This window comes from Oncorhynchus mykiss, chromosome 18 (genome assembly GCF_013265735.2).
Source record: "Oncorhynchus mykiss isolate Arlee chromosome 18, USDA_OmykA_1.1, whole genome shotgun sequence".
Taxonomy (NCBI): Eukaryota; Metazoa; Chordata; class Actinopteri; order Salmoniformes; family Salmonidae; genus Oncorhynchus; species Oncorhynchus mykiss.
In genome coordinates, this window is record NC_048582.1 from 33557803 (window position 1) to 33575941 (window position 18139).

General features: G+C 40.2%; 2 protein-coding genes across 2 annotated transcripts; both read right to left on the reverse strand.

The window, feature by feature from the left end:
- Positions 1–3039: 3039 nt before the first annotated feature.
- Positions 3040–16064, reverse strand: LOC110496044 (chloride intracellular channel protein 1). The gene is made up of 9 exons (XM_021571686.2): positions 15851–16064; positions 15005–15115; positions 12483–14420; positions 12097–12175; positions 11000–11109; positions 9983–10108; positions 9558–9664; positions 6951–7132; positions 3040–6318 (listed from the first exon to the last, which is right to left on the reverse strand). The coding sequence occupies exons 4-9, from the start codon at positions 12136–12138 to the stop codon at positions 6157–6159; spliced, it is 729 nt and encodes a 242-aa protein (XP_021427361.1). The 5' UTR covers positions 12139–12175; positions 12483–14420; positions 15005–15115; positions 15851–16064; the 3' UTR covers positions 3040–6156.
- Positions 14212–15905, reverse strand: LOC110496045 (ly-6/neurotoxin-like protein 1). Its single transcript, XM_021571687.2, has 3 exons — positions 15851–15905; positions 15005–15115; positions 14212–14420 (listed from the first exon to the last, which is right to left on the reverse strand). Exons 1-3 carry the CDS (start codon positions 15903–15905, stop codon positions 14212–14214), a joined length of 375 nt encoding a protein of 124 aa, XP_021427362.2.
- Positions 16065–18139: the final 2075 nt, after the last annotated feature.

Below are 18139 nucleotides of genomic sequence, written 5' to 3' on the forward strand. Positions count from 1 at the left end.
ATGCAAACGAATTGTAAAATATACAATACTGTAGTTTGTTACTGTTTATAGTGTAATGTGCTTTGTTATCCTACATAGATGGTTGTACATTATTAGAGTAATGAAAGGAGCCAATTACCATATGAGTAACAATTAGCTATATGGTTTGGCATCATGCCAGATGCATGGTACCTTAGCACGTGCTTTGTATTTATGCAACTTCAAATGTTTAATGTACAGCTACAGTATGTCGGTGTGAATTGAATACTAAAGTATATTATTTTCTGTATTTTGCAGTTTCACAACATAAACGTTTTCAATATATTCATTCAAGAAAAATCACGCCTTGGGAGTTTTATTGAAGACTTAGTTGTTAGCTATATGTCTAGTTTTGCATGGGAACGCAACTCAAGGGCAGAATAGCTGCCAAAGGTGATTCTAACATGTATTGACTCAGTAGGTTGAATCTAATCAAGATACATTTGATACAAATGTTAGAATTTTTGATACAAATGTTAGAATCTTCCACTTTTACAACAGAGTTTTTGTGTAGTTTGTTGACAAAACAATAAAATTAAATCCATTTTAATCCCACTTTGTAACATAAATACTTGTGAATACTTTCTGAAGGCACTGTATCAATTATTAATTTGTAGACAAACTATCAACCAAATATCAGCATTTGATGGAGATGTATCTTCTGCTTGGATAGTACCATCAATGCCATTGACCTAGTCTGGCTTTAATTCCAGTTTAACTACAAATTAATCATTGATATGTTAGATTCACGTCTCCATCTCAACCAAAGAAAAGAATAGGACTAAATCAAATCAAACTTTAAATGCACTTCAAATAATGTTTGATTCAGTCCTATTCTTTAAAATGTGATATTTGGTTGTGTTGTCAAGCAAGCACAATTCTTTATTACTTTTGTAATACAGTAAATCGCCTACATTTAAGGCCGTATTGCAAACTGTAACAGTATTTCTTCAACCTCAAAATGAGTAACAAATCCATGGCCACATTTTGAAGTTACTGTAACTATAAATGTATTCTTATGTAATCATGAATATATGCAAATGTCACAGGTTTGTGGAGATCTTCACAATTGCTATAATATTCAGTGCAGAATCTCAAACAGCATTGATCACTTGCACTATGTGCTTATACTGTAATCTCAACTGCAATCCAGGTCATTTGGTTGTGCTATTAGATGAAGCACAGTGATAACACATTAAGTTGTTGTATACACACCAAATATCTGACATTGTATTCCCATTTTCATTTTGTTGTGCTTTTAAATGGTTAAAAGTACAGTGATACATTCAGATGACAACTAAACCAAAAATCAGACATTGTCTTTCTGTTGGAATTTGGTTGCTTTTAGATGCTTGAAAGCATAGGGATAACACACTGGGAATTCAACAAACTTCCTTTTAAGTGCGTAAATAAAGGTTGAAATCGAATTGAACATTGCCTTAACCAAATATGACCCAAATGTGCCCAGTGGGTCATCCCACATGTTGAGGAAACGAAAGTATAAAATAGCTGACATAACAACGCCACCTCCGATGCTAAATATGTTGCAAATGACATCCTCATGGCTGTACTATTCAATAACGTGAATGGCACTTAGGTGATAGTCTTACAAAACCTTACCCTGGAAGACATACAAAATACACGGAATGTACAAAACATTAGGAACAACTTAATATTGAGTTGCACCCCCTTTTGCCCTCAGAACAGCCTCAATTTGTCGGCGCATGGACTCTACAAGGTGTCAAAAGTGTTCCACAGGGATGCTGGCCCATGTTGACTCTAATGCTTCTCACAATTGTTTCAAGATGGCTGGTTGTCCTTTGGATGGTGGACCATTCTTGATACACACGGGAAAATGGTGAGCATGAAAAACCCAGCAGCGTTGCAGTTCTTACATGTATTGAACCATTTTTGTTGTTGTCATTTAGCAGACTCCAGAGCGACTTACAGTTAGTGCATTCATCTTAATAAGATAGCTAGGTGTGACAACCACATATCTCAGTCATAGTAGGTACTGTACATTTTCCCTCTAAAGTACACTGTAAAACTTGATTGTTGTTTTGACAGTATTATACAATAAAGCTAACAGTAAAATACAGTTATTTACAGTAAATTGCTGCAAATGGTAATGCACTCTAGGTGATTTTATGCGTAAACAGTAAATGATACCGTAAATTCCAAATAAGCTTTGGCTTAAAGGTCTGAGCAGCCATTCTGATTCCCATGTAAAATAAGCCTTTTGAATGACTAAAACATCACCCAAAATATTTTTTTCCAGATAAAAATGCTCAAAATCGGACAAAAATGACTTTTTCTCTCATGTCAAACTGCCAGTAAGACTGAAAAGATACACTGAGTGGACGGGGAGCTAGTAGACTGAGTGGGCGGGGAGCTAGTAGACTGAGTGGGCGGGGAGCTAGTAGACTGAGTGGATGGGGAGCTAGTAGACTGAGTGGCCGGGGAGCTAGTAGACTGAGTGGACGGGGAACTAGTAGGCTGAGTGGGCGGGGATCTAGTAGGCTGAGTGGGCGGGGAACTAGTAGGCTGAGTGGACGGGGAAATAGTAGGCTGAATGGGCTGGGAGCTGGTAGACTGAGTGGGCGGGGAGCTAGTAGACTGAGTGGACAGGGAGCTAGTAGACTGAGTGGATGGGGAGCTAGTAGACTGAGTGGACAGGGAGCTAGTAGACTGAGTGGATGGGGAGCTAGTAGACTGAGTGGACAGGGAGCTAGTAGACTGAGTGGATGGGGAGCTAGTAGGCTGAGTGGGCGGGGATCTAGTAGGCTGAGTGGGCGGGGAACTAGTAGGCTGAGTGGGCGGGGAACTAGTAGGCTGAGTGGGCGGGGAGCTAGTAGGCTGAGTGGGCTGGGAACTAGTAGGCTGAGTGGGCGGGGAGCTAGTAGCCTGAGTTGGCGGGGAGCTAGTAGGCTGAGTGGACGGGGAGCTAGTAGGCTGAGTGGGCTGGGAACTAGTAGGCTGAGTGGGCGGGGAGCTAGTAGGCTGAGTAGGCGGGGAGCTAGTAGGCTGAGTGGGCGGGGAGCTAGTAGGCTGAGTGGGCGGGGAGCTAGTAGGCTGAGTGGACGGGGAGCTAGTAGGCTGACTGGACGGCGAACTAGTAGACTGAGTGGACAGGGAGCTAGGAGACTGAGTGGACGGGGAGGTAGTAGGCTGACTGGACGGCGAACTAGTAGACTGAGTGGGCGGGGAGCTAGTAGGCTGAGTGGACGGGGAGCTAGGAGACTGAGTGGACGGGGAGCTAGTAGGCTGACTGGACGGCGAACTAGTAGACTGAGTGGGCGGGGAGCTAGTAGGCTGAGTGGACGGGGAGCTAGGAGACTGAGTGGACGGGGAACTTACCGTGACACACTTCAAACAGGTCCGCCAGGCACCTACTACCATACCCGTTCAAAGGCACTTACATCTTTTGTCTTGCCCATTCACCCTCTAACCATTCGATATTAAACTGATTATGGCAGAAGGCCACGTATGGCATTAGTCATGTAAACCCCTTACTCTGGTTATCCTAATCGGTTTAAGGTCAAAATCAAAGTAAGCATACGCCGATTAAAACAACTGGTTTTCTGAGCAATCTTTCAAATTATTAGCGGTGTATTTGATCTGAGCATGTGCCAGCATCGGTAGCGCAAGTCTCCATCTTAAACGCGAGTGAAGTGAGTTGTTAAAAACGGAAAGTATGCATCTTATAAATAGCTTTCACACACAAACTTTGTGTCCGAACTCAGAATCTAATAGTCTTCTCAAAAATAACATGGTTACTGTGGTAGAACGTTTATTTTGATTGGCTATTTTCTGCATTTATCAAAAGTCCCATCAGGTAGCCTGACTTCAGATGTGTCCATGTAAACAGGATCATTAGGGAAATTGGTATTCTTGCAAAGCATGTTAACATTTTAAGCAAACTACTATATTAACCTGACTATCCACAATAATCATATTATTTTGTGCATGTCACCGCACTTCATGTCTCAATTGTCTCCAATCCTTCTTTAACCCGTCTCCTCCCCTTCATCTACACTGATTTGAAGTGGATTTAACAGGTGACATCAATAAGGGATCATGGCTTTCACCTGGATTCACCTGGTCAGTCTATGTCATGGAAAGAGCATGTGTTCCTAATGTTTTGTACACAAAGGTTTTGTACACTCAAATTGGATCAGCTTAAAACAAGGCTGTTTTAAGCTGATCCACTTAAGTCAGTACCATGAGACTGCACCATCTATGAGTCAGTCTGAGCGCTCTATTCGATCTGTGTCGCTGAAGATTGCACTATAGAGAGCTCATTTCCGATTGAGCGGCATATGCAGCGTTTAGCGTGAATACAATCTCCTTTAAAGCCGGAACATTGCCTTTAAATGTCAATCACGCTGTAACGCTGAACTTGATACGCTGATATGGATTGTATAGAACCCAAACAAATATTTCCAGTTCTTTCCCAGGGGACTGAATTTCAAGTCACTGTAAAATGGAAGACTTCAAAGTGTGCACTACAAAGCACAGGACGGTAGTAGGTTCAAAGGTGTTGTCGATTTAAACAACCTAAACAACACCCACCTCAATAGACCTCAAGTAAAACCCTTCCTTTGGCTCACTAAAGGTTCAAACTCTTTTCTTTTTTCAAGTTTAATTGAGTCTTTCATTGTCATTAACCATATCAAAGAGTACAAACTCACAATCCCGTAGCATTCTCCCCTTGGAGATTTCAGTTTCTATGCAAAGAACATCTCAAATTTGTATGAATGTGACGTTTATGGTTTAGTCATGCGAGGAGGTGTGTGCACGTCTGCATTACATCCTGTAGTTTTCCCGCAGATTTACAGTGAAACATGACTGAACGGGCTTGGTGCCTCAAGGCCATACAGAGTCAAGTACTTCCTCAAAAACCTAGTTTAACATAAACAGCGACAATAGCCATATTACTTTGTCTGGAGTAACTCAACTGCTCTGCAATAGGAGCCTCTCACAGTTTTTTTTTTATTGTATCAAAAATATCCTTCACTTTGAATTACCCCCTGTATATAGCCTCGCAATTGTTATTTTACTGCCGCTCTTGAATTATTTGTTACTTTATTCTCTTGACTTTTTTTTTTAAAGGTATTTTCTTAAAACTACATTGTTGGTGAAGTAAGCATTTCACTGTAAGGTCTACAGACCTGTTGTATTCAGCCCATGTGACAAATACAATTTGATTTGATTCACTAGCAAAAGAGCCTTTACAATGGGGACATAAGCTTGATAAACCCTTCACAGCGCTACAAGCCGGAGAAAGGAGAAGCCGAGATCTGTTGAAATCGTTTTCTGTGTGGATAAATGTGTGCTGAGAAACACCTCTGTATAGTGTGCCCCAATGTACTACAATTGGCCCAAGACCTGCTTTCCCGTTCCCTGAGCCTAACTTCTGATCATTTAGCATGTATAAAATGACTGGTTCAAACTGACCATGTCATCCACCCTGTTAACGGCTGTTTGCCCTGAACAATATATCAACACTGTAATAATATGTCGGTAATAATGTATAATTGTAGACACGCCTAGAACTAACCTCTCTCTTTCAGCTGCAGGTAGCAGTTAAACTGGTCTAGGTATGCGTGTATGTGTGTAATCACAACAGGAACAGTTTTTTTTATGGCTTGGCCGAGAGATAGAAATTAATAGGGGGTAATGTGGCAATGTATGCAGTGCAGAATTAATCATAGAGACTGAACAGACCACTATACCTTCAGTTGGATGCAACCATATGTAACCTACTGCCCGTGTATACAACTTTAACTGTGTGTAACTGCCCCTGAATACACAGTATCAAGAGTGGATGTGCCACGTGACAAAAAGGGAACCATAAACTATACGCCTCAGAGAGTTTCACAAACTCTTAAGTGGTCAATGAAAAATGTTCAACTTGATCTTACAGTGATTTGATTTCCTGTTCTCAAGAAAGACTGTTGGAATGGTGTGCGTGTGTCTGAGGGAGTGCCTGTATGTTTGAGTGCATTGGTGTGTGTGTATGCTGCCACATGTACAGTGCCACAAGTAGGTAGGTGAGTGTGTCTAGGATATCTGATCAGGTGTGTGTGTATGTGTGTATTTGCTGGTGTGTGTGACTGATGAGATCCCCTTGTCCTCCTACTTAAGTGCTTTAGCCACGGCTGAGTAGGCGATGTGTATCTCTGTGTCGTTGGGGCAGGTAGAGGAGAACTCCTCGTGGGCGTACGCAGCATCCAGGTACCGCCACAGGTTGGAGAGAGACTTGGGGATGGAGAAAGTGCGATACTTCAGACACACCACCTTCGGGTTGGACAGAGAGACAGGGAAAAAGAGAAGAAGAAAGGGAGAGTTATTTCCCCCATTGCACATCATCCTGTAAAAATATTTTTTATTCATACATCTCTACATGCATAGTTCTAATGGTGCTTAGTGTTCATAGTGTAATCTGTACTTTCTGGCTTTTAGCTTCAGTGTATAAATTCTGCGTCAATATATTTAGTCTGTATATTCTGCTTATTGTCCGTCTGTATATTCTGTTTATTGTGACAGCACCATTTCACTGAGTCAATTCCTGTACATGCAAATGTATTTGGTGAATAAAGGTGATTCTGAATACACGTGGCCACTGAATAACCAAACAAAAAGTAACATACAAAAAAGCTAAGACAAGAAAGGTAACCGTTATAGCCAATAAATATAATTGTGCGTTTGTAGTCCAAACAATAATGATCAAAAGAGCCCATTGGATCTGCCTGAACACTAATGCTAATATGTGAATATGTCCTTGTGATCTTACTTTGCAGTTTTCACTGAAGTTACTACTGTACATGTGGGAACATTTAGCAAACAAGTGGTCCACCAACCTCAATTAATACTGATTTGATTATAGACCTCATGCTAGGCCACAGGCAGGGCTTAAAACAAAGGATTACCTTGACAATGTTCAGCTTGGGAAGCAAGTTGCAGTCGGCCAGAGTGAGGACCTGCCCATCCAGGAAGGGACGGGAGGAGGAAGTGACATCATCAGCGCTATTCTCGTCAATCTCGTCAGGAAGTGGGGAGCCAAGGTATTCGTCTAGCTTTTTCAGGGCCTTGAGCAAGCCTTTCTCTAGGTCTGACCATGCAGAGAACACACAAAGTACAACACATGGATTAAGACTGAAACACGTACATAAACTGTAGTACGAGCAAAGGTAAAGCTCCTCAGTAGTATCAAGCGAGAAAAGCCTTCATTGAGCTCCCTGTGATTAGACTGAAACAAACCTCTGAAAGAAGGAATTGAATGTGCTGCACCATGAAACAATATGACTCATAGAAATATAATTACTATTCTATATATATGGTGCATCCGGAAAGTATTCAGACATACCCGTGGTATATGGCCTGATATACCACGGCTGTCAGCCAATCAGCATTCATGGGTGAACAACCCAGTTTATAAATAAAAAATATTCCTCATCAATCTACAAACAATACCCCATAATGACCAAGCAAAAACAGGTTTTTATAAATATTTGCAAATGTATTAAAAATAAAAAACAGAAATACCTTATTTACATAAGTATTCAGACCCTTTTCTATGAGACTCAAAATTGAGCTCAGGTGCATCCTGTTTCCAATGATCATCCTTGAGATGGTTCTACAACTTGATTGGAGTCCACCTGTGGGAAATTCAATTTTTTGGACATGATTTGGAAAGGCACACACCTGTCTTTATGAGGTCCCACAGTTGACAGTGCATGTCAGAACAAAAACCAAGTCATGAGGTCGAAGGAATTGTCCGTAGAGCTCCGAGACAAGATTATGTCGAGGCACAGATCTGGGGAAGGGTACCAAATAATTTCTGCAGCATTGAAAGTCCCCAAGAACACAGTGGCTTCCATCATTCTTAAATGGAAGACGTTTTGAACCACCAAGACTCTTTCTAGAGCTGGCTGCCCAGCCAAACTGAACAATCGGGGGAGAAAGGCTTTGGTCAGGGAGGTCACCAAGAACCCAATGGTCACTCTGACAGAGATCCAGGGTTCCTCTGTGGAGATGGGAGAACCTTCCAGAATGACAACCATCCCTGCAGCACTTCACCAATCAGAACTTTATGGTAGAGTGGCCAGACGGATGCCACTCCTCAGTAAAAGGCACATGACAGCCCACTTGGAGATTCTCTGGTCTGATGAAACCAAGATTGAACTCTTTGGCCTGAATGCCAAGCATCACATCTGGAGGAAACCTGGCACCATACCTGCGGGGAAGCATGCTGTGGGATGTTTACCAGTGGCAGGGACTGGGAGACTAGTCAGGATTCAAGTAAAGATGAACGAGCAAAGTAGAGGAGGAACATTAATGAAAACCTGCTCCAGAGTGCTCAGGACCTCAGACTGGGGCGAAGGTTCACTTTACAACAGGACAATGACCCTAAGCACACAGCCAAGACAACGCAGGAGTGGCTTCGGGACAAGACTCTGCATGTCCTTGAGTGACCCAGCCAGAGCCCGGACTTGAACCCAATCGAACATGTCTGGAGAGACTGAAAATAGCTGTGCAGCAACGCTTACCATTCAACCTCACAAGTTTTGAGAGGATATGCAGAGAAGAATGGGAGAAACTCCCCAAATACAGGTGTGCCAAGCTTGTAGCGTCATACCCAAGAAGACTTGAGGCTGATATCGCTGCCAAAGGTGCTTCAACAAAGTCCTGAGTAAAGAGTCTGAATACTTATGTGAATGGAATACTTACATTTTTCACGTTTCTAAAAACCTGTTTTTGCTTTGTCATTATGGGGTATTGTGCGTTGATTGATGAGGGGGAAAAAACAATTGAATACATTTTAGAATAAGGCAGTAACGTAACAAAATGTGGAAAAAGTCAAGGGGTCTGAATACTTTCCAAATGCCCTGTATGCTAATATCATTACAACATTATTTGAATCAAAACAAAATACATAGTTTAAAGGACTTGAGGCACAGTTGTAAATTGTTGAACTAGAGTCATTTAAAATATCCTTTTGAATCTTTGCACATGACAATTGCTTATCTGAGTAGAGCGTGAAAGAGCTGCTAAAAATACAAGACAACATGCGACCGCTTTGTGAAGAGACGCCAAGCTCAGAGACGCCAAGCTCAGAGCATAATGCCATTAACAAAGACATTCCCTGCTGTTTTGGAAAACAGAGACAGATTGTGGGAGCTTCTTGCAGGTGCTTGTGACGATACCAGTATTGCAATATTTTTTCCATGAAAAAAATGAAAACACGAAGCAGGCCAAACTCTTTGGTCATTTAAAAACCTGATGTACAGTATATAAAATATTGTATGCTATAGCTTGGAAAACAAATCAATGTGACTCTCGATGACAACATAATGATGTTTGTTTACAATATTAGGGTTCCGAAAGAAGTTACATCTGTTTTGTTTCCTTGCCACAATACTAACGAGCATCGTGATACTGGTATCGTCCCGGCCCTAGTGCTTGCTAGCATGCAACAATGTTGTTGTACATGAAGGGTCAGGCTCAGTTCATCCTGATTTGTCATTGTCACTCACTGTCATTAAGCTGGGGGTTTGAATTCTTGATGTAGGCTGAGAACTTGGAGAACACGTCTAGGCCGGCTGTGTTAGACTCAGGGTTCCTGGAAGCCAGGCGGGGGTATCTGTGGGAGGGGGTTGGGGAGGCATAAAACATTTCAGTCAGTGAGGTATCATGAGGAAAACATATTGTCTTCCGAGAGGAACATAAATACGAATGTTAAAAATATAAAGTATCAAAAGCCTTCATGCATGTACATAAACGATCAACATACTCTACAGAGGCAAACAACAGATACAAATGATTCTTCAACACAACAATGGCACATGTAACATAGACCTGGAAGGGTATGAAACTTTGCTTGATACAAGTAGCAACATAACTGTCTGGTGGTATGATCAGAGGATGGATAGAAGGATAAAATGATGGAAGGAGTGATTACTTTGGAGGGGACAGGTTCTCCTCCAGGAACTCTTCTATCTTGTTGGTGTCGGTTTTCACCTCCGTCCCGTAGAGCAGGAAGGGGGGCTGAGCACCAGGGGCCAGGTCCTTAAGGATCTCTGGTTTCCTATCAAGAGACAGAAAATGACAGAGGAACAAACAGGAATGCTCTTTAATTATTTGTTACTTTTGTTTCTTATTTTCTTGTATTTTTCTTAAAACTGCATTGTCGGTTAAGGTCTTGTAATTAAGCATTTCACTGTAAGGTCTACTACACCTGTTGTATTCGGTGTTTGTGACAAATCAAATTTGATTTGCAACAATGACAGAATTAGAGGGAGTGAGAAAGAGGTAGAAGACATATGAGCGTATGTGAATGTGAAAAATGTATATGTTTGTGACAAAAAAAAAGAGTTAAGTCTTACTATGCTGAACAAAAATATAAAACACAACATGCAACAATGGACAAAGATTTTACTGAGTTACAGTTCATATAAGGAAATCAGTCAAATGAAATAAATTCATTAGGCCCTAATCTATAGATTTTACATGACTGGGCAGCGGTGCAGCCACGCCCTGGAGAGCCAGGCCCATCCAATCAGAATGAGTTTTTCCCCACAAAAGGGTTTCATTGCAGTCAGAAATACTCCTCAGCCCCCCGTCACAAGGTGCACCTGTGTAATGATCATGTTGTTCAATCAGCTTCTTGATATGCCACAACAGTCAGGTGGATGGATTATATCGGCAAAGGAGAAATGCTCATTAATAGGGATTGAAACAAATGTGTGCATAAAATGTTAAAGAAAATGAGCTTTTTATGTATGGAACATTCCCCAATTTTTTATTTCAGCCCATGAAACATGGGACCAACATGTTACATGTTGTGTTTATACTTCTGTTCAGTGTACAATGGGTACAAGGGTACAAGACGGTGTATAAAGACAGATAGTAGCTTAGACATGTGCAAATGTAATATAAATGTATATGTAATATAAATACAGATTGATAGGCATTAGACCTCTTCATGTCCACGGTGGTGACGTTGAAAGTGACTCCTTTGAGCCACAGCACCATGAAGAGGCGCTGGGAGAATGGACAGTTGCCAATGCTCTGGCCATCACTGCCTGCCTAGAATGGGGTAGAAGTCCTTATATTATGGTCATTCATCCAAACAAGAAGATCATTTAATACAGAAGATCGATAGGGGAAGTCAAACAAGGATCACATGGTTTTAGATGAATTCTAAACATAAATACACTATAAAGTTGCCTACATAAGCTAAATAATTTTGAAATGTACTTGGCTTAGATGTAACATGTAAGGTGAGTGAGAATGGAATTGACAATAATGTGTGTAGTTCAAATGTTTTCATAGAAGGAATTAAATGGTTTTACTCAAATATACAATGCAATGTGTGAAAGAGTAGGGACTGTGGGTCTCCTGAAATTAGAATGGTGGGGAAATGGACAAGTCAGCATTTTAAGCTGCTACACAAGAACATCTTTTATGCATTTACAAAAAAAAAGTTACACATCTACATATTCACACAGAGAAATCATTATCGGCCATGAAGGACCATGAGAGCAGGAAAAAAAGACTCACTATTTTTATATTGGATCATTTCCTCCGAATGACCACAACCCCCTGGGCTGCTCTGGCCAGTTGACTAAATATAGATTAAGGAGCCTATATGGCATATGTATTATCTTAATGTACATTTAATAAGATTAGTACATTTTCTGGCCATTCAACCGAAGTGCCAAATGGAGTGCAGCAATAGGCATAGCTTCTGTTAATAAATAGCCTAATGTAATTCCATCTTATTAAATATAGGCTATTGCCAACTATGAAAGCCATTAGGCCTTCTCTAGGCGTTTAGTCTTTGAACAAATTCCGAGAAGGACCAGTGACAACAGTTGACTTTACTCACCGATAGGTAATCTTGTTTTAGAAATGCTTGGGCCATTATGATGTTTCAGTAAAATAGATGACACTGTAGGCTACCACATAGTGACATGTTGATAGCGTAATGTAATGGCCCATTGTTTACAAAGTAACTTGTCCAAGATATGATTATGCATGTCAGAGCAAAATGGATTGGATGATGTCGCTTACCTTCACAAAAAGTTCAACTTGAAGTCTATTTTCGTCACTCATCTTTTTGTTTAAAATGTTGCCACTGGAACTGGAAGACCTAAAGGTGACACAGGGCAGTTTAGTTTTGGGACGGGAAACAACTGTCAATGTGCAGTATTACACACATTTTTTGATAGGCCTATTAGGTTCATTTCAATAATACACAGAAACCCGATGTCGACCAAGGGCTTGACCGCACCGTCTGCTATGACAAGACATATTCTGTAGTTTATATAAACGAATACAAAACAAACATCAGAAAATAAGGTCCTACTGTAAACCGTTATGACTTAATAGCAACCTTCCAAGAGATTTGGTTGAGTGAGAATGTAGTCTAAATTGTAACAAATGTATGATTTCCTTACCTCGCTCACGTTCTGTGTGGGACTTCCAGTAAACGTCTAGTCAGTTTCCCCTCCCTCTGTGTCGCTCGCTACACACTCATCCTCCATTTCCTGATGGTGGAAGCCAACAACGCTCAACTAGCAACGAGTGATGTTAACCTAGCCGACTCAACTCCACCGATTGTGTGTGTACGTGAGAGATGTGGAAAAGAGAGGGGCGAAGAAGGGAAGGTGTAATTACATGTTCCCAACTATTCCGTTAGTCTATAGTAGGTCACCTATGCAATTTGGGTTATGAAATAAAAAAGAAGCCTACACAACGTGGAAGGAATTGCACCTGTACTAGCCCAACGACCGGCAGACCGCGATATTGAGTGGTTTCATCTTGTTAATGCAGCCTACTGTACATGAAGATATTTAAATGTCGGTTGTCTGCTCATCGGGTCAGGCACTCAAGCGTCAGTGATAAGCTTATGTAACAGACATTTGAAGGTGTTGTGTGACACTTAATCAGGTGTTCTGGTGTATTATTTTATTGATATGTGTCATTATGTAGGTAGACAATTATCTACATATTTTAATATTTGACTAATTCCACTTCCTGGAAAATTGTGATATCATGACAATTAGGTGGGTTTATTCATGTTTATATGCTCTACACCAGAAGGGTATAAAACACAAGCTACTATAAATAATACCATTGTTATTACATGATGTGTACATACAATTACATTCATCAGGGGAAACAGATGCTGTGTTTAAATCTGGCCTTTGAGATCAATGAGAGGTGCTTATATATATTGACGTGCTTATATTGAAATATGCATATGTAGGTATTTGGTGTGGTAGAACCACACTGAATCTGAAATCAAACCCACCAGTCATCTAATTTAAGTACTATTTTCTGGACATTTGACAGCATTGGGCCGAGTCGTCGATTCACGAATGTGCTGTCGTCTCTCTCATGCACTTGATGGCGGTATTGGTTTGAAAGTGAGTTGCAGGGAAACAGGGTGGAGAACGATTCCATCAGCCTGTCTGCCAGCTGAGTTCGGCTGCCTATGGTGTCAGGGTGGAATCTCCTACTGTAGAAGACACATTAACGTAGGCTAATGTGAATAGACACCCAAATGATGTACACGGACACTAGCTTGATGTCCACACACTGGCTCAACCCTTACCTGAGCCATAGCCTAACCCTAACCCTAGATGTATAAGTTTGTCTTGAATTTATTTGACCATTTACTCAGTTACAGTTTCTTATGTTTGACAGATTGGCAGCCTCCTAACTAAAGCAGTATTTGTTCAACTTATTATCATGCAAACATCCATTATTGTTTCAGAATTTTGTCCAAACAGTACATTCTCAATTAAAATGTCTGAATATAAAAGTGTAGAGGACATTATTGTGTCAACAATGAAAAACAGCACCTTTTTTCCCCATTTTGTGACACAACTTAATTCCTTTATTATTCAGAATAATATTACAGTATTTGTATGTGTGTTCAGTAGAGTAGTGTAAAGGCACTTTAAGTTGTTGCGTATCATAGTTGCAAGTATTATTCAGTTGATAAATGTTATTAAAGTAGATGAGGAGTTTAAGACAAATTCTGAGCTCACTGTGCCAAACCTAGTTAATAGAGGATGGAGACAAAGTAGTCTGAAACCTGTTTAAACAGTGTGAAACAGTGTGAACAGAAGTGTAACAGGTTTAAACAACACTGTGAACAGAAGTCATTGTTTGTCCAGTCTAAACACCCCAGGCCATCAGGGCGGCGCTGAGTGCCACAGTCACAGAGACCTGGACGGAGCTGGCCCCGTTACACAGGTCTGTCTGGCAGCATGAGGAGCTGCTCGTGACACCAGCACTAAAGATGGTTGCAGTGATGGTCTTGCCACACAGGTCTGAGTCCAGACAACCACGGGTGTGGAGTGTCAGAATCTCAGTGGAATTGAATTCTAGATGGAATGAGATTTAGAACAAAACATTAGGAAAACATGCTCTTTCCATGACACAGACTGACCTGGTGAATCCAGGTGAAGGCTATGATCCCTTATTCAGGTCATTTGTTAAATCCACTTCAATCCGTATAGATGAAGGGGAGGAATCAATTGCACTGATACAATTGAGACATGGATTGCGTATGTGTGCCATTTATAGAGGGCAAGACAAAAGATTTAACTGCCTTTTGACAGGGTATGATAGTAGGTGCCAGGCATGCTAGTTTGAGTGTGTCAAGAAATGCAACGCTGCTGGATTTTTCATGCTCAACAGTTTCCTGTGTGTATCAAGAATGATCTACCACCCAAAGGACATCCAGCCAACTTGACACAATTGTGGAAAGCATTAGAGTCAACATGGGCCAGCATCCCTTTGGAAAGCTTTCGACACCTTATAGAGTCCATAACCGGAAGAATTGAGGCTGTCCTGAGGGCAAAAGTGGGTGCAACTCAATATTATGAAGGTGTCCCTAATGTTTTGTACACTCAGTGATTGCTAATTCATTGCATATTCACAAGTCTTTGTGTACAGGTTTCCTTACTTGCTTCTCCGGTGAAGCAGTTGAGAGTGGAGTTGTCACACACCATGTTTTTGGGAAAGAAACATGTCCCAAAGAGCCCCACACTGCACTGCTTACAGGTCAAGGACTGGGCTGTGGAACATGGAGGAGAGGCAAGATAAGTGGATGAATCATGTGCAGTTCAACACAATACAATACGACACAAACAATGATACAGTAGGTAGATAGGAGCATGAACGTCATGAGTGGCATCAGGTGGAAGAATGAAAGAAGACAGATTGCGTCATACCTATAACTCACCCAGCAATTCACAATAAAAAGCTGAAATGTACATGTTTAGACATTCACAGTATGTATTTGTATCAGGTATATATATATATATAGGAAAATGAATGGTTGATTGTATACTGTGTAAATTGATGTTGTACACAGTGCAGCCCTGAAACTAGAAGTGTGTTTAGTGGCTTCTCTTATCTACAAGTTTGCCAGTTAAATGTGGTTCAGTCATTACAATAGAGTCAATATCCTCTTATTAGTGAAGGTACTGCTACCACAGGAGACTAAACTTGTCATACAGTATAAGAATGGCCTCGGTACCCATGGAAAATACGCATCATTATTACTGGTAATCAGACTAAAACAATAGAAAGCACTCTCAGGTTCTTCAAACTCCTTTGTTGTGTACAGAATATGTGACATGCATCCATTGGATGTCTACCATTATATCATATTACAATTTTATAGCCTTAGAAAATAAAAGCACCTAGTACAGAATTTGCGAAAAACCTGAACTAATCAAATCACAACCTATTACTGTATCTGTCTTTGAATATTGCCATAGGAACAGAAGAAGCTGATATGACTTACCCACTGCTATGAAGACCACCAGGACAGTCAGCACAATCAAAATTTTACTCTTCATCTTCTTGTAGGAGGCTAGTGTTTGTTGTTCTCAATAGGAGGGCTATTTGCAGAATCTATTCACTTTACAGAGACGGGAAAGAACACTAATCAAATGAATGGGGAAACATCCAGTTTCCTGCTAAAGGTGTGATGCAGATGGAGACTAGAATGAAGTATAGCAGGTTTTATCCAGCACAAGTCTGGAATGCAGACAGTATCTTATCATTTACATCACATTGAAATGCTCAGTCAAAAAGTTAAGTTGACGTCTTGATTTTATTATTTGTTCCAGCCTTTCACACACACAAAAATACACCATGTAGTGTCTCGTAGTAGCAAATATTTTCAAAAGTGTATTCGGTATGATTATTTATTGCACATAGAATACATAGAAAGGTTATCTCTATAAAAGAGCAACATGCTCAATGGGGAAACTCACTACGCATGATAATGGTAATTAATAGTGACATGGTTGAGAAGTTATTCCATTAAAAAGTGAATAGTGACTCTGACGTGTTGCAAATGTGAATGCAGTAAAGTACATACATTGATTAGCTGTTCATTCCGATGCTGTAGTAGGATGTTGAGTATTCTAGGCCCTAGAAGTTAAACCAGTTTGAATTGGTACTTGGAACTAAAGCTTAGAGTGAAACTAGCCTGAATAAACATTGTAGTCTTTTCCAGAATAAACCATTTTCAATACATTGTGTATCTAAGAACTACAACCGACAATAACATCATTCAATGGAAACCTATGGAGGAGTTGTCCTTATTGTGAATAGTTTGTCGAGGCGAAGGCCAGATGGCCACCAGGGTGGCACCAGGGGCCAGGAGTTTGGCTAGCACTTTATTTAACAGTACACACATTGCTAGGTTAACTGAGAAATGACACAGTAATTATCAAAAAATTACACTTAAATAAGCTAAGAATTACTTTTCTTATTTTTATTGTAGCTTTCTACTTGGATGAAACCACAGGGTCAGTACCTGCTTGTCCGCTCTAGCAGTTGGGCTCTGAGGTGCTACATGTTGTATTGTACCAAACAGACAAAGACTGGTGATCCCCATAGAACATGTGTTACGATGCAGAGACTCTGCTGTGAGATGGGATGGAGAGAAAGATGGTGAGAAGGAGAACAAAAGGAGAGAAACAAATAAGATTGCTGTCATCATGACACTATTATGTACAGTCACTAGTAACGGTAATCAAAAATTGCTAAAAGGTTTAAAAACAATTTAAAATTTAAAAACTATTATAATGAATCCAACAGCTGGACAATGGATGAAGATACTCCAAACTGTATATATATATATTTTTAAATCAGATATTGACTGAATTATAGCACATAAAACATTTAACTGGCACAGACAAAATAATGGAGTTCAGGGACTTGGGTTTATTGTCAAATTGAACTTTTTTTATTTCTTAGAATGCACTCATACATACATTTTCTAACGGTATCATGTATTTTATTTTGTGTTAAAATAAAGTTAGATGTGCCTCATTTGCATAAATACACTGGGTTATTTTGCATATATTAATACATATGAATACATAAAGTGGTGGAACAGGGCTGCAACCACCAAAAACTTGTTCATTGTAATGGCTGGAATGGAATAAATGGAACGCTATCAAACAAATAAGGAAACCATGTTTGACACCGTTCCAATAATTCCATTCCAGCCATTACAATGAGCCCGTCCTCCTATAGCTCCTCCCACCATCTCCACTAATCTATGCCTACCTGCAGTCACCAGCGCTGTCTAGTCTGCCTCATTAATTACTGTTGTTGTCACGTTCTGTCGCATAATTCAACAGGTGTGTCAATAGCAGGATAGTTTCAGATTACAAATCAATAGACTTGGCTCTAAATAACACCTATCTATACATACTTTACATTGTTTGCAAGATCAGACATAGTATGACTATAATCCGAATGTTCAATTTTGGAAGTTGCTTTCATTTCAGAGCATAATTTGTAAACATTTCAACTGCATTCAATTATTACTTTTTTTCAATTCTACAAAAAATGCACACCCATCAAAATGATGTCTTTCTTCTCTTTCTTGTGACGTACAGTGCCTTCGGAAAGTATTCAGACCCCTTTACCCTTTCCACAGTTTGTTACATTACAGCCTTTTTCTAAAATGGATTAAATATTTTTTTAAATCAGCAATCTATACACAATTCCCCATAATGACAAAAAACAAAGGTTTTTAGAAATTGTTGCATATTTAGGAAAAATTAAAAAC